At 36.8% G+C, this 15,573-nt stretch overlaps 5 protein-coding genes across 5 annotated transcripts; 1 reads left to right on the top strand and 4 right to left on the bottom strand. All coding sequences in view use genetic code 12, as the record gives it.

Annotated features, from left to right (window-relative positions):
- Positions 1–536: 536 nt before the first annotated feature.
- TEL1 (DNA-binding protein kinase TEL1) lies at positions 537–9,339 on the bottom strand (the record flags this gene model as incomplete). The annotated part of the gene is made up of 2 exons (XM_064996828.1): positions 537–9,247; positions 9,312–9,339. The coding sequence occupies 2 exons, from the start codon at positions 9,337–9,339 to the stop codon at positions 537–539; spliced, it is 8,739 nt and encodes a 2,912-aa protein (XP_064852900.1).
- Positions 9,340–9,865: 526 nt separating this feature from the next.
- On the top strand, positions 9,866–11,109 carry DASC09_032280 (phosphatidylinositol-binding protein; the record flags this gene model as incomplete). Its single annotated transcript, XM_064996827.1, has 3 exons — positions 9,866–9,899; positions 10,215–10,308; positions 10,455–11,109. 3 exons carry the CDS (start codon positions 9,866–9,868, stop codon positions 11,107–11,109), a joined length of 783 nt encoding a protein of 260 aa, XP_064852899.1.
- An 884-nt stretch (positions 11,110–11,993) lies between these two features.
- Positions 11,994–13,589, bottom strand: AVT5 (amino acid transporter; the record flags this gene model as incomplete). Its single annotated transcript, XM_064996826.1, has 1 exon — positions 11,994–13,589. One exon carries the CDS (start codon positions 13,587–13,589, stop codon positions 11,994–11,996), a length of 1,596 nt encoding a protein of 531 aa, XP_064852898.1.
- Positions 13,590–14,027: 438 nt separating this feature from the next.
- MRP21 (mitochondrial 37S ribosomal protein bS21m MRP21) lies at positions 14,028–14,555 on the bottom strand (the record flags this gene model as incomplete). The annotated part of the gene is made up of 1 exon (XM_064996825.1): positions 14,028–14,555. One exon carries the CDS (start codon positions 14,553–14,555, stop codon positions 14,028–14,030), a length of 528 nt encoding a protein of 175 aa, XP_064852897.1.
- A 484-nt stretch (positions 14,556–15,039) lies between these two features.
- Positions 15,040–15,432, bottom strand: DASC09_032250 (histone H2A; the record flags this gene model as incomplete). Its single annotated transcript, XM_064996824.1, has 1 exon — positions 15,040–15,432. One exon carries the CDS (start codon positions 15,430–15,432, stop codon positions 15,040–15,042), a length of 393 nt encoding a protein of 130 aa, XP_064852896.1.
- Positions 15,433–15,573: the final 141 nt, after the last annotated feature.

The following is a 15,573-nucleotide window of genomic DNA, read 5'->3' as shown; positions in this document are numbered from 1 at the left end:
TAAATTAGATCCGCACTCATTGCTCAAGCCATTCTCGTTAGCGTCGTTGACGTGAGAGACCTGCTTGCTTCTACAATACTTTGGCATAACAGCTGATAATCTTTGTACCGCTAATCAACAACCATCCCATGCAATGGTGGGTGGACCCAAAAAAATAGAAATAAAAAAAATAGAAAAAAAATAGAGAGAGGAAGAGAGAGAATGGAAGATATTGTGCTTTATTATTCTTCAATATTTTATTATTTGACCTAAACTGTCATTATTATCTTTTATTTCATCATCTTCTTTTACTTTTTGTGGTATCATCTACGTATATCCGAGTAAGAAAATTCAAATCACCTCATTATTTTTTATTTTTTATTTTTCATTATTTTTGCGTACTGCCTTTTTTGGGTACTTCATCGATGCACACATGTCTCATTAGCACAAAATCGCATTTTTTTTTTTTTATTGCACCCTATATACTTACAAGTATCATTTCATATGATAATAATCACAACGGTAATATTAATTATTCATTCACAAACAAATATGTTTCAATAGAAAGGACACCATCCTTGGTACAACAACGCAAGGTTCTTGACATCAGACGCTTCTTGAATCAACAGTCTCACTGCAGCTTCCACACTCAATCCTTGGGCAACTAACTTCAGTTGAACCCCTGCAACGGCCCGCGACGCCTCAAGACCACCAATGTCTTGTTTGATATTATGCAAATTCCCAACTTCTGCCAAACGCTTCTTCCTGAGTGGCGATATCGACCACATATATAACGGATCCCACTTCAAAATATTCAAAATCCCATCGATCTGATCTTTTTGATCTCTTAATACTCTAAACACATGTTCAGAGGATTTTCTGAAAACCCCTTCGACTCCACTGACCCCAAACCCATCAACAATATCCTTGGTGAGTCGGAATGGCACGGTTTCTGGTATTGCGAGTAACGTCCCTTGGTCAAAAGCTACCCCAAGATCTATATGTATCGGTTCTCCAGAGGTTTTGTCTATCAAAATATTGTTCCCGTGTCTATCCCCTAGTCCAAGCATATGACCGACCATAGAACATGCTGCAGTTCCTTTACTGTAATTCAATCTTTTGTCAAACCAATCATAAGGGTTCAAGAACCCTCGAAAGAAAAACTCTCGAAATACCGGTTTAATAACGTTGTCAATCTTATGTACATAATTGATCACTCTTTGATTCACCGGCAACTTCTCCCAATTCATCAATCTTTTAGCAAGATCCCTATGGCTAAGTTTATCATATTTCGCGTGGTATGGGGCAACAATATCGAAAAACGATTTACAATCAGGAACAAATTGAATCATCCCTGCCTGTGGTCCCATCGGAACAACTTTATAAGTTCTCATTTGTAATTTCCGCTTGCCGGCCTCTTTGTCTTTCATCAATAAAACATTTACTTTTTCAAACACTTGTTCCATAATCGCATCTTGTCTTAAATCATCGGTGTTACCTTTGAATAATGCCCTACCAATCGATCCATCGGTTTCCTCAAATACCACAATTTTGGGTCTACTAATACCAGTGGGGGCTATGTCTACTTGTGACAGAACCCGCTTGATCACCGGACAGTTTTCATAGTCAGCATCTTTCCTTATCACAATCTCTCTGGTTGGCAATGGAACCCCCAAATTTGGCAATTTCTCAGTCCAAAATTTCCCAATATTGAGGTTCTTCAACAATAAACCCTTCTGATCTTTTGTCACTTCATAATTCGCCAAACCCACCGAATTGTTGCAAAACTGGTCAATTGGCATCAAGTATTTCCTGTTGAATTGATTACTATGGTTGAATAATTCTATCCACAACTCATTGGCAGCAGTGATTCTAGACTTCATGATGGCATCAGGGTTTTTATTATAATCATGTTGTAATCTCAAGCTCTTCAAAATGAAGAGGGTATGGTACGGGTGCTTTAAACTCGAGTTAATTAAAACTTTCTTCAAACATCTTTGGAAAAGCGAATCATCCGTGGCCAATCTAGATGATAACTGACTGACCCACGGAATAAATTTATGGTAAGAAAATCGCTTATCAGATACCAACCGTTCAATCTCAAGATTAACCATGTCAGAATCAGAATACTTCAACCACAACGCACACAACCTGTCAACGTCCGAATCAAAAGCCCCATCACCTGTAAGGATACTGTTGACGTAGAATTTCACCGATAGGTTAATGAAATTTTCTTTGGCTTCCATCAATGATTTGTAATAAGTGTCATCAGCAAGCAACTGGCTTTTCAATTTGTTTGAGTATCTAGACATTTCCGAATTCTTGTGAGACCGAGCCTCTTTCAAGTCATTGCTCATGCTTTTGATGTTTTTGGAATATCTCAGAAGCTCCTCATCAATATTCGAAAGCTTCAATTGATTATCACAGAATTTTGCGAAGGTGTGGCATAATTTGGTGGTGTGAGCACCAGTTTCCGTCGAATCAAAAGTCTGGATATACTCTTTCATTATCGATGACGGAGTTTCTTGCTTCAGCTCAAAAAGCCATTCCACTAATAATGATTCAAGAAGATCTTTGCTGACTATTTCATTCTTCAATGCAATTTCGGAATATTGCGAATCGCTAACTTCTGATCTCAATTTTTTCAACATCACAATAGGAATTTGGGTTTCTTTTTGGTTCCAAAGAGTAGTGGCAATGGCAAATTGCGAAATAATCGTGGCGTCCCTGATGATGCTAGTGATAGATTTATCATCTTCATCGTATCTCATATCATCCTTCAAGATCTTGTCCATTTTCATGATAGAATTTGTGGCCTTTTGCGGCTCATTATTTAGGCACGCCAAGTTATTATAAGTGAATAATTCAATGATCCTCATCAATGCAATTTTAAAAGAGTGGATCCCAGGTTTTCCGAAATTTACCTGCTGGTACTGCAAACCCAAAGCCACTTGTTTGGCCTCCAAAAAATCTTCATACCTTGAGAAATCGTTGGAAAACAACCAACTGTCGGAATTGATTTGTAGCTTATGAATCCCTTTGATATACGGTTTATCCATTTTAAGCGACGATTCCACGTTCCATAAAAATCCTAAAAGTTTCGATGAATCACTATTCATTGATTTATTCTTGTAATTCCTTTCATGATCAGTACTCAAGCGGTCACACATCTGCAACGCTTCTTCTAGGATTTTGTCATTTTCCATCGTCAATTTATCTTGTTTCAAAGATTTCAACTTCTTATATATCGTTGAATTATATGACCTGGTTTCAGAATCTGGAAGATCCCATTTCCCAAGCCTCCATGCCCACCTGTAGCTGCTGTCGAACTCTATATCATCATTATTTTTATCATTGAAATAATCATTCATGAGGTTAGAAATCCCAGATAATCCACAACCTTCCACAGAATTAACGATTGATTTGCTAGAAATCAAGTTATTGCTGTTATACAATGATTCAAAGATGGCGCTGTTGATCATCACTTTCTTCATCAGGTCACTATCTTCATTTATCGCAGCAATTGCGTATTCGAGAGTTGGCTTTACCGATAAAGAGTATTTTATATCTTCGGCATCAATACAATGATATGCCTTATCTAACAATTTTTCTGTCTCTTCAAAAGATAACACCAGCTCCAAGTTGTTGAAATCACCTTTAAATGATTCATAAAACATCAACGCAATAATCCAAAGTTCTAATCGGCACGCCAATAGAAAAACTCTTTCAGAAAACCTATTTTGAAACGCTTGAATAAACTTCTTGTCGTTATATTTGCTGCCAATTCTTAATCTTAAGCACAAATCAACAAAGAGTTCCATTGACTCTTGGCACATGCAAGCTTCATCCAAACACAAATACTTCTCAACTAGTTTGCTGATCAATGTAACATTTTTCTGAGGAGTTTGATCAAGAAAGAACACAACTAAGTTAGGAAGGAATTTTTTACTAAAATCCGGAGAGTTCTTAAATAGCACCGCTAGAGGCCTGAGGTACACCGCATTACCCAGTAAACCATCAATCAATGATAAACAGAGTTCGGTGCACCATTTATCAAAGTCAGCAGTGAATAATGAAACGAAATAATCAGTTTCCACAAATCTCGCCAAGTCCATACTATGGTACTCTAATTCCATTGGATGTTGGACTGCGAAAACTGAAAAGTCTAAAGGAACGATGCAATTTTCATATTCCCCGAAAATCTCATTAAAGCTGCACACCTTACTAAAAATATCTTGGTCTTGCAAATGGATGCTAAAGAACACCCTTAAAGTGTCTTGCATCAATAACTGTTTCTTATCGAACTTACTAATATTCTCATCAACCCATGTTTTCAAATCCTTGAACAAAAAAGACATGACATAATGAACAGATTTTTTCTCGAATGCTGATTTAAGCCACGACAAATTTTTCCTAGGTTTAGCTACCTCAAACCCCACTCCAGTCTCAGAGTAAAAACAACCTAAATAATTAGCCCTCCATCTCAAAAATTTAGGCGATGACCCTTTTTTCCGCTTCATGTGATAGAGAAATGTCGCCAATGTATAATCTGGAGAAACGGAATCAATGATCAAAGAAAAGTCATTATCATTTGACAAAAACAAAATAGGGACAAATTCTTCCAACCACTGAGCATATCCTTTTTCATTGTAACATTTTTTGATAATCATGGTTAACTGTGGGGCTGTAAGTTGCCAATTTTCATTCTTCAAAATACTAACTAATTGTCTTAAAACCAAATTTATAATTTCTGTATCATCCAGCAACTCATTATAAAATTTGATAAACCAACGTTCCAATGCTTCGACTCTATTACCTGTCTCCAAGATCTCTCCTGCCAAAGCTGTTACTAGTTTAAATATGACTAAATCACAATTCACCAACAACTTTGAACCCCCCACCAAAGCTTTTAACATGATGTATGACACTTCGTCCTTCAAGTTATAATCAAACACATATGGTAATAGTCCATAAATCACTGCTTTTAAGATTTCAGGCGAGTAGCTCTCGGCCATGGTGTATGACAAAATAACATTCAATTTCCTCAAATTGGATAATTTGTCATCAATTGATAAAGCATCGTTAAGTAGCCGCAAAATGTTGGTGGTCAAGAAGAAAATAGTAGACAGTTTCCAAAAGTTATCACCCTTGTAAAAATTCTCCAATAATACCTTTATTAATGCCTTCGCGGTTTTCGGAGCAATCCCAATTACTGGAGCCTCTAATGGAATCAAGCTGTTTGTGTCCCTTATTTTGAATTCTTGTAATCCATCATCCTCATTGGCCGATTTGAAAACTATTGATAGTGCCTTTCTATCAGATAAATTGCAGAAGATGATCACGCTTAAGATAATGTCTGATAACCATTTGCGGAAAACCAGTTTGACTTGATCACTACCAACACAAGAGGAGACCCCTTTGAAGACATCATTCTTTATTCCATTTTGCGTGAATGCCAAGCAAACAATCGTGGGCAAGCATTCAAACACAAGTTTTTTCGCTTCTTTGCCAGTACTTGATACAATATAGTTTAACATATCTTCACTATTTCCTGATCTCTTTCCGGAAAAAATAACCGGGACTATATACTGGTAGTTTCTTGAAATGAACTCTTTTTCTGAACTATATCCAAAAAGCGCAAACGGGAACTCGGTCATTTGCGACTTTGATTGATGCCAAAACTGCAAAATCTCTAGTCTAAACTGACAAAACAACTCGTTCCTGTTCTTCAACCCTAATTTCTTAACGGTTAGGTCAAAGCACATGACTATATAATCCTCTAAATGATGGAACGAGATGAACTCCGTCACATTAAACAAGTAATAGCTGGTGGTATATTTAGAATTTTTGGTGCTGGAAGCCAAGAAATAGGCAAAGGTGAAAAAGCATTCCAGGCTTTGTTGAGGTAAGTCAAACACTTTATAGATTTTGTTATAAGACGCAGTAATTATCTCACAAGTTGCCCTCTCAAAGAACTTGGAGTACTCATTGGCCAAGTTTAATCGCAAAAAATTTGCCTCATGGTTATCGAACGCAACAGTGATATGAGTTCCAAGGTCAACTTTAAATAACGGCAGGATGATTCCTTCATCAGTGCCGGGCTGGAGGTTGAAGACTTCGGGTATTAACAATAAAAGCAACGCTTGAAATTCTTTCAATGAATCAGCGGTGTTAAGAAACTTTGATTTTTGGAGTTCCAAAAGATACTTTAAAACATCGTTGTAATCTTTTTCAAATTTGTAATATTCATAAGTGATTATTGAAAGTAAGCGGCACGCAAAACAGATAGCAATTTCATTGGTTTCAAAATGGTCCGAAGCCAACAATTTGTTACCGATCAATCTCACAAGTTTCTTGCCCATCGGCAACTTATGACGTTCAGTAGTTGATAATATCTTGAAATAGGACCCGCAACAATCAATAAACTGAGATGGCGTCAATAGCATCAAGAAGTCAACGGAGTCTTTAAAGTCCTCGGCAATAGCATTTTCACTTTGGTCACTAGAATTAATGATATCAGCTACAAACAAGAAAAGTTGATCTTGTAAAGAAGTTTTCAGATATAATTCCGCCAACTTGAAGTGATTAATCTCAGTATCTGAAAATTCTAGATCACCACGATGTCTTCTCACAGCCCCAAACCCATCGGGATCTTCACTCGGCAATGGGCTTGGAGAGTGGTATCTCATGGATCTTGATCCTTCAATGGTTTCAGATTCTCCATTCTTAAGTAATTGTAAAGTATTGAACACCAATTTCCTCAAATTTATGAATTTTAGAAGATTCACCTTCCTTGTTTTATGAATCTCGGTCTTTTGCAGACAGTAACTATTCAACAAAGAGAAGTTATTAAGCAAAGATAATGCTGAGGCCTCGCATAGTCTCTCCTGCAAAACAGACTCCAATTTAAATTCAATGTTGTGCTTACTGCCTTTCAACACTGTGTCATCAAGCTTCAAGATATAAACATCAAGTAATTGTAAAGCTAATACAGTAGAAATTGTAGAATTATCACCCTTTGAACTTGCGCTAGGTTCTAACTGGGTTCCCGTCGAAATCTCATCTAATGACTTGAACCAAGTTAACAATAATTGGTCAACTAATTCTTGCAGGTTTGAGGATTTCTGAAGAGGACCAACCAGTAAACTGTCACCGGGTTGATATGCGCTAACAAAATTCAAGGCGAGTCGATCCCTAAACTCTTCACTACTTTTCCATAGCACGCAATAATTCATAAAGCTTCTGCTATAAGTTTTGAAATCATAAAAACTTCCATCCGTGCCATATAGTTGATCATTGGTAACAGTTATCCCTTGGCCTCCCAAAATCCATACTAAGAAGGTACCAAGTATCGAGTTTTGGTTATCATTCAATGTAGACACCATTCTGTCAAATTTTCCTAAAAGCCAAAGCAATACCTTTTCACTAATAATATTGCCAATTTTGGAGTGGTTACCAAAGCTGGCGTATAACTTGAACCAAAACATAAAGCTGTGGTTATTCACTGTAGCTGGGCCCCTAATTTCCGCTAGATCGATCATGGAGTACACAATTTGGTTTAGAATTGAATCATTTGCTAATTTGAGCTTCATATAATCCTTTGCCTCAAAATAATTTAAAATGGTAATGGCAGTAGAGCAGCAAACAGATCCATAAGTACTATTATTCAAAGATTGTAAACAAATTTTTAACAATTTTTCAAGGCCCTTGAATCCGTAACAGGTTTCAATTCTAGAGATGTCCTGCACCAACAAGTACTCCAAAATCACTTTTGAAGCCAATAATAACCAACCCGAAAGCTTAGTATCATCAAGCTTGCAAAAAATTGCTTCAACCACATTTAATAATGAATTATCATTTAATATATCTAACCTTGGCTTCATAGAAAGATAGAATAATAGAATCTGGCAACCAATAACTTCTTTGTTTACCTTGAGCAATAAGCTCAAAAAATTCATAAATGAACTAGATTGGTTCAACACTTCTACTAAATTGAAATCAGTATCGGTTATAGCACCACCATTCATTTTCCCGAAAAATGAATTATGAACCACCTTTCTCTTTTTTAACATTGGCTTTTGCTGCAGCTCCTCTTCATCATCTTGATTTTCATTCATCTTTAGAATCTCAAAGTAGATAGCTACGAGTTTCGCGGTAACTACTCTAGACAACCATGCCCTTTGGTCTGAATGAAATGGTTGATTTTTTTGTTTGGGCGAGAGGAAAATGAAATCAAGTTTAAACCAATGGCTTATATTATGATGTATTGCGCTGTCATAGAAATTTATTGATTTTATATGAAGATCGTACTCATGGTCCTTGGAGTTAATAAGTTGTAAGTCGATTAAGTTAATTATTTCAACAATCATTGTCTTGATGGTTTTTAGGTCATCCAACTCGGCAATATTTTCTGATTGAGATTGGCGAGGAACTCTATGATAGGAAATAATATAATCTCCAGATAAATTCAAAAACACTAGAACTATATCTTTAAGAGAAGAATAATTGTATAGTTGAAGACAGGGCAAAACCTTCATAAATTTTAGAATCAACCGATGTACCAATTTAACTGATTCCAAGCAGCCATTGATAATGATGAAATTGGCCATCTTGAAAGCGAGCACCATATTCAAAGAACTTTTCTGGAATCTTTCGATAAATTTCGTCAACATTTCCACTAAAGATATCAATAAATCATTAGATTTGGCGAATAAGCTTGATCTCGGCGACGACAATGCAAAGGATGATATGGTGTTGTGAAGTGCCTCTAGAACCGCACAGATGATGTTATCCCCATTGGAAGCTTCATGTCTCTGAAATTCTTTGTTCAATATTCGTATCAATGACTTGACTATTGATGTATAGTCTGGATCTCTCATTGACAATATGTACAAGGTCTTAGACGTCAAGAATGACAAGCTCTTAGCAAACTCCAATGACATTGGTCTATAATGAATAGTTTCAAAAGTCGACAATATCCTACCCATTATTTTGGATATCTGGTTATTTTTCAACTTTGGGCCTCTGTTCTGAAGGAATTTTCTAATACTTCTGGAAGCTTTAACAAGCCTTGACTCAATGGCGCTTGAAGAGCCTTTGCCTGAGCGCAAAAGGGTTAAATCAACTTCAATTGACGAGTACAACCCATTGATTAAAGAAGCAGCCAGCTTTTTATCTATATTTTTGGTAAAGTTCTGGGAATCCAAGGAGTTTTCTAGGTGATCCAACACATCGTTACGGGTTTTGATTTTGGGTGAAAAAAGAGACTCTAAAACAGTGTTAGCAAGAGTACGCGTCTTTTTTTGTATAAAAACAGAGAGCGATCCACGTACCTATCGTTCTTTCAAGATCCCCATCCATAGTTCTTCCATTCAATGATGTCTTCTACGATGATTTGACCCTGTAGCATACCAGAAAAAAAAACTGCAAAGAAGAAGTTAATAATCATACCTGTCCGGCATCACCCCCCGAAACGGCCGCGGTTGTTTTTCATTTTGCCCCCCATCTGCCACCCGCCAAAAGTTATGCTGGTCGCGTGGGTGCCGTGCTTTGGGTCCATTGCTGAACAGCAATTGTACAAGAAGCCTGGATTTTTCATTCCATATTTTATCATTCTTTTTTCACCTGGCTTTTCTCTCTCTGGTTTTTTTTTTCTTCATATATATCCGTAACAAAATCCCCTTGTAATATCCCCGGTTGTTGCAAGTTACTTGGTAATTTCACTAAGACGTTGAAACGGGAGCAGAAAAAAAAAGTACACATCACTACATCAGCTTGTGGTTTTTTCCCTCACAAGCAAGAAAGCTTCTTTCCTCTCCTTTTATCAGCAGTCCACCACCACCACGACTACAACAGTAGCAAGCCCAACCAATCAATCTGCTTCGCAATGGAAATCTCACCAGCTTTCTTAGAGTTCAAGGGTGAGTAAATTTCTTTAATTTCACAATTCTACCCCCTATTGTGGGTCTGGTGATAAATTAATTTATCAGATGGAATTCTACAAAATGTGACGGCAAATCAACAGATCTCTTAAAAGAAGTGCAACCGCCACCCCAAAACGAATTGTATAATTCCCTTTTCGGCTACTTGAAGCAACCAATGGATTGTCATTGCGGTTAAACAAAGCTCTTCTTTGACAGCCTTGGCTGATATAACTATTATTTTGGTGTCTTATTTCTTGATGTTGCTACCCGTTTGTTTGCATTATCATAGATTTACTTACTAACAATCTATAGCCCCATTCACCAAATCCTCCACTGAGATTATCAGTTTGGCTAATAAAAGTGACAAAACTCTTGCTTTTAAAGTCAAGACCACTGCCCCTAAACTGTACGTATTGTGATTGTTTTGTTTATTCAGCCTGTGGTGCTGGTTTGTTCTAATCATCATTAGATGTTATCTATCGAAGCAGAAAAAGAAAAATCAATCTGGGGTCTTATTTTAATGGTTTTCATATACTAACAAGTGATTTTTAGCTACTGTGTCAGACCTAATGCCGCCACTGTTGCACCAGGTGAGAAATTGGATGTTCAAATCATTTTGCAAGGTTTAAAGCAAGAACCTGAACCAGGTTATAAATGTAGAGACAAATTTTTGGTTGTTTCTTTGCCATGTCCGTACGAAATCAATGAAACTTCTCAACCAGTTGCCCAGTTATGGCCTACTTTGGAAAAGCAATTCAAGGCCGAATCCTCTTCTAAAAAAATCCGTGTTATGTTCAAGACTCAGCCAGCTTCTAGCGGCCAAGGTGCCTCTTCGGCCAGCAATGCCGCTCCTCGTGAACCAGTTAAAAAGATTGTGAATGAAACTCCAACACCAAAAGCATCATCTCTTGCTGTTCACGATGAAACTACTCTTAATGACAGTGTCTACTCATCTACTTCATCACCAATATCCAAAAGCACTGCTGCAGTTGATAAAGATTTGAGCGAATCACAAAAGAAAATTGATCAAATTAGCGCTAAAATGAACACCAATGCTACCAAGGAAACAGCAAAAGAAAAAACTGAATCTGCCGCAGCCAAGAGCGAATCTCAAACTGCCGTCACCGAAGAAGCCGGCGGAATTCCTGTTCAACTCGCAATCTTTGGTGCCCTTATCACTTTCATCCTTGCCTGGTTATTCTTTTAGAGGATTCAACTATGCTGCTTTATCCCACACATCCCCATAACAATCATGAAAACAGCGAAAATAAAAATAAGAAAAATAAGAACACCACCACCAACACCATCCCGTTACTTTGTATAAATGAGGTTTTCCTTTATACTCAACTCCTCCTTGCTTATCGTTTTTTTTTCCTTGTGTTTAGGATCATGAATGAGCATACGTATTGATTATTCTCTCTTATGTGTCATTGGATCTTTCAAGCACTTCAATTCCCCTACAATTATTTCCTCTATTTCTGCTAGTACTTTATCCATGTATTCATTTTGTCATTGATTATGAATGTTGAAGTTCTCCGAGTTATGTTTGTATTTGACTTCATAATTGATTGATGGACTCTTATCATTTCATTACCTTTTCCCGATCGCCATTTTTTTTTTGTATCTGATTGATATTTTATTGTTAACCTGTTTGTTTTTTTTTTAGTTTTGTTGACCTAGTTGGTTTTTGTTACGTTAGCTTTTTCTTTCTTGATTATATGTTGTTGATGAATGGAACACACTTTGGAATCGTGGAAAAGTGAATTTTTTAAATGGCTGAACAAAGAAAAAGAAAAAAAAATTAGAAACATGAAAATCTGAAGTTATTAATTGGAAAGAGTGTTTTTCATTATTTCTCTTTTAATTATCAATTTTTCTCTTTTTTTTTTTATTGTTTTTATAATGATGATAGTATTCAGCAGTGTAATATATATACATATATAGCTCAGTTTTTCAGTTACTATAGTTTTAACTCAAGAAAGAAATCTACGATATTTTAAAATATGTAGAGAGTAATCATCACATTGAATTATTCACTCAGCAAAAATACACATCTTTCAGTGATCAACACAATCTATCTATCATTCTTAATCAATGACCAGCACCCAAAAATATGACTGCTGATAAACAAACAATCATCACGCAAACTCCCCAAATCACCAATGCACCAGCCAAGTACTTAACCAACAAGTCAGCTCTAGAAACTTTCTTTATTGGCAAGCTGAATGGATCTTCGTTGTCTTGCGAATCGATCACCACTTCATCTTCTTCATTGTCATTATAAATAGGATAATCCGATCCAATTAACTTGTAACCGAATATCCCTGGCAAAATAAAGGAAATTGACGTTGAGCCAGTAGCACCAACAAATCCTAATACATGTTCAAGAGATCTCACTTTCAATGCAAGGATATAAGAGAATAACACAATAATAGTGGTCAAAATGATGAATTTTTTAGTTGGAAGCTCCACCACAGTGGCATGCTTCTTGTTTTTTCTCATTTTTGGGATCACTAGGCTATCAGCTTCATCCTCAACATCTGTTGCTGGGGCACTGGCATTCAAAGTATTTGGTATAAGTGGTGCCTGTTGATCACTATTTAAATTGGTGCTCGAGTAGTTTCTGGACCCACTAGCTCTCGGAGTCAATAAGTTACTTCCAGAATTAGTCGAGCTGAATGATAAAGCTCTGAATATCCCCGAAGCGGTTCTTTGAATATGTGAACTAACGGAGTTTGCCCTTGATTCAATTTCAATTTTCCGCACCAGGATATAGTGTACAATGTGATTGATTGACGCTCTTGCTGGATGGCATTGCAAAGGGAAACTGAGGGTGACTAACACAACAATAGCAATTCTGCCAATAGTTGACGAAATTGCTGCTGGGTACATCACGATAATGTTACCTTGGACATTATCACCAAAAGTGAGGTAGCCTGTGGCACCAACAAATATATATAAAAACATGGCCGTACATATCGCCGAGCTGATTACTTTGTTAATATTCCCATTAGATTTATCCTTGAGCTCGTTCAATAAAGAAAACATATTTTGATGGCAGGTGTAAGCAAACACAAATAATGGGAAAGCTGAAAACATTGAAGTGGCGCTATAAGGAGTGAAATATCTGACATCACCCTTGATTTCGTTGGGAATGTCGTTCTTAAGGAAGTGTTCGACAACCAATATTGACAAGTATGCAACCGAGGATAAAGCCACCATTGAGGCATATCTCAAGCTATCTAACTTTCGAAGGAAAGATAACGGTGCCACCACCATGAACATGACTATACTAATCCAAAAATTTCTTTCCACCAAGTAAGGCTTCTGTTGAAGGGTATCGTCGGACAATAATGATTCCATTATCTTTGGTAGTAAATCACCAATCACCACGAGATAAGAAACACCAACCCCAAAACATTTGACAGCAATCCCCAAGTCGAACAACACCGATAAGGAAGGATATGTCAACTGACTTAAAGCAAAGAACGACGAATGTCCAGGACGGTTATATTTAGCACATCTTCCTTGTAAATAAAGCCCAAACATCGAGCAACAAGCGCAAAATATGATCACAAATACCCCCAACGTCAAGCCGTTCGCTTTGATACCAAACGGCATGGCTAACAACCCTGCACCAATGATGGTATTTAGAAGGTTAACTGAAGCTGATAAAGCACTGGACATTATTTTTTAATATATAGCTATTGCCGCTTTCTGGTTTTCAAAGTATTCATAAGAAATAGCAACAATTTTAAAAAGTATTTAATATTTTTTTAGCTCATGAATTTTAGTATCAGTTAGAGGGGAAAAAAAAAAAAAAAAAAAAAATTGTGATTTTTCTCCTATCGGGGAAAAGACTGATTGCCATATACAGAAAGCATGCTGGTACACTGGACATTGATGAGCACTGGCGATTTGGAGTACTATTAGTATTTGCATAATCACAAAATAACTCCTGACCTAAAAGATATTGCATGGCATTAATAATTTCGAATATTCCTACATTTCAAGTGTTTAAACAATAATTAGTGCATCATTAAAACATTAACAACCCTCAAGAGATATAGACATATTTATATATATACAAGATATGGTCCCAAGTTGAATATATTTTCAAGAGAATCAGTAACCCTTTCTTCTAGCATCCTTAACCATTCCAAGGAGGTTCTTGAATCCAGCCTTGAACAATTTTCTGTGTCTTCTAGATCTATCCAAACGTCTCTTTCTCCCTGGTCTAACATAAAATCTTTGGTCTCTTTTGTCTTGGGCAATTTGGTTTCTGCCAACAATACCTTCCAATTTTTTAAAATCAGAGACAAGAGTGTTGGAATTACGAACGTTCACATAAACATTGGCAGAGTCTCTAGCGATTGGCATCTGACGAACTTGGTTCTTAAAATCTTCAACAACTTCTTGCACCCCAAAGGAAACACTTGATCTTGGGCCTCTGGTTTTACTTTCTTTCAATATATTATCGTAAGAAACCTCTTTAAATTTGTTGGTACTGCTGGACTTGATCGAATTGAAATTTAAAAGTTCGGTAATTGAGTTGGAACCTTTGGTGGCATATGATCTATTGAGGGTAGGAAGACCATAAAGTCTGGCACCTGAAAAGGCCCCGATTGCTCGGGTTCTAAGTATTTGGAACATCTTTGTATATAGTTGACGATTGATGTTAAAATGTGAAAGAAAACTCCACCATTCAATTCCTATTGAAATGCTTCAAATTTTTATTTTTTGAGAAATTTCTTTGAAGCTTTGGCACGTGCACTTACACGTGTGCTTCAAGGTTATGGGCGATGCTGGATACGGTGATATAGTAAGCAAAATGCTGCTTTGTAGATATTAACCAACAAGAGGTGTCTATTATAAATGCTAGTGTTTTGTCTATATATTATCAAGATTATTACGTCATGGTTTTTGTTTCAACTACATGGTTCTATGAAGACATGTGGTAAATGCCCACATGTATAACAAAACAAATATTAAAATACGAATTGAATACAGCGAAACTTACATCTTATAATTATACCAAATAAAATACCCCGAAAATCTATTGTACACTGCATTCAAATGATAAAGCTTGAAAATGCAAAACTAAAAGAGAGAAAAAGCTGAGACGTTGAGGTCGAGCTTATAATTCTTGAGAAGCCTTTGGCTTACCAGATTTCTTTGGTAACAAGGAACCGTGAATGTTTGGCAAAACACCACCTTCAGCAATAGTGACGTGACCCAACAACTTGTTCAATTCTTCATCGTTTCTGATGGCCAATTGTAAATGTCTTGGGATAATTCTGGTCTTCTTGTTATCTCTAGCAGCGTTACCAGCCAATTCCAAGATTTCAGCGGCCAAATATTCGAGAACAGCAGTCAAGTAAACTGGAGCACCTGAACCAACTCTTTGAGCGTAGTTACCTTTTCTCAACAATCTGTGGACTCTACCGACTGGGAAAGTCAAACCAGCCTTGGCTGATCTAGTTTGGGAGGCCTTAGAAGAACCGGCTTTACCACCTTTACCACCAGACATTATGTTATAGAATTATTATTGTGTGAATATGAAAGATATTATCTTGACAAAGATACAGAATATTAAACCAAAGCACAATTAGAAGTTGGAATGGTGGAAACGTTGGGGTTTAAGTACGTCCAGATGTTTGAAAGATTATTA

The sequence above is a fragment of the Saccharomycopsis crataegensis genome, assembly GCF_037102585.1.
Source record: "Saccharomycopsis crataegensis DNA, jcf7180000000084, whole genome shotgun sequence".
Classification (NCBI taxonomy): Eukaryota; Fungi; Ascomycota; class Saccharomycetes; order Ascoideales; family Saccharomycopsidaceae; genus Saccharomycopsis; species Saccharomycopsis crataegensis.
The sequence above is the reverse complement of the archived record's forward strand: the minus strand, read 5'-3'. Positions and strand labels throughout refer to the sequence as shown.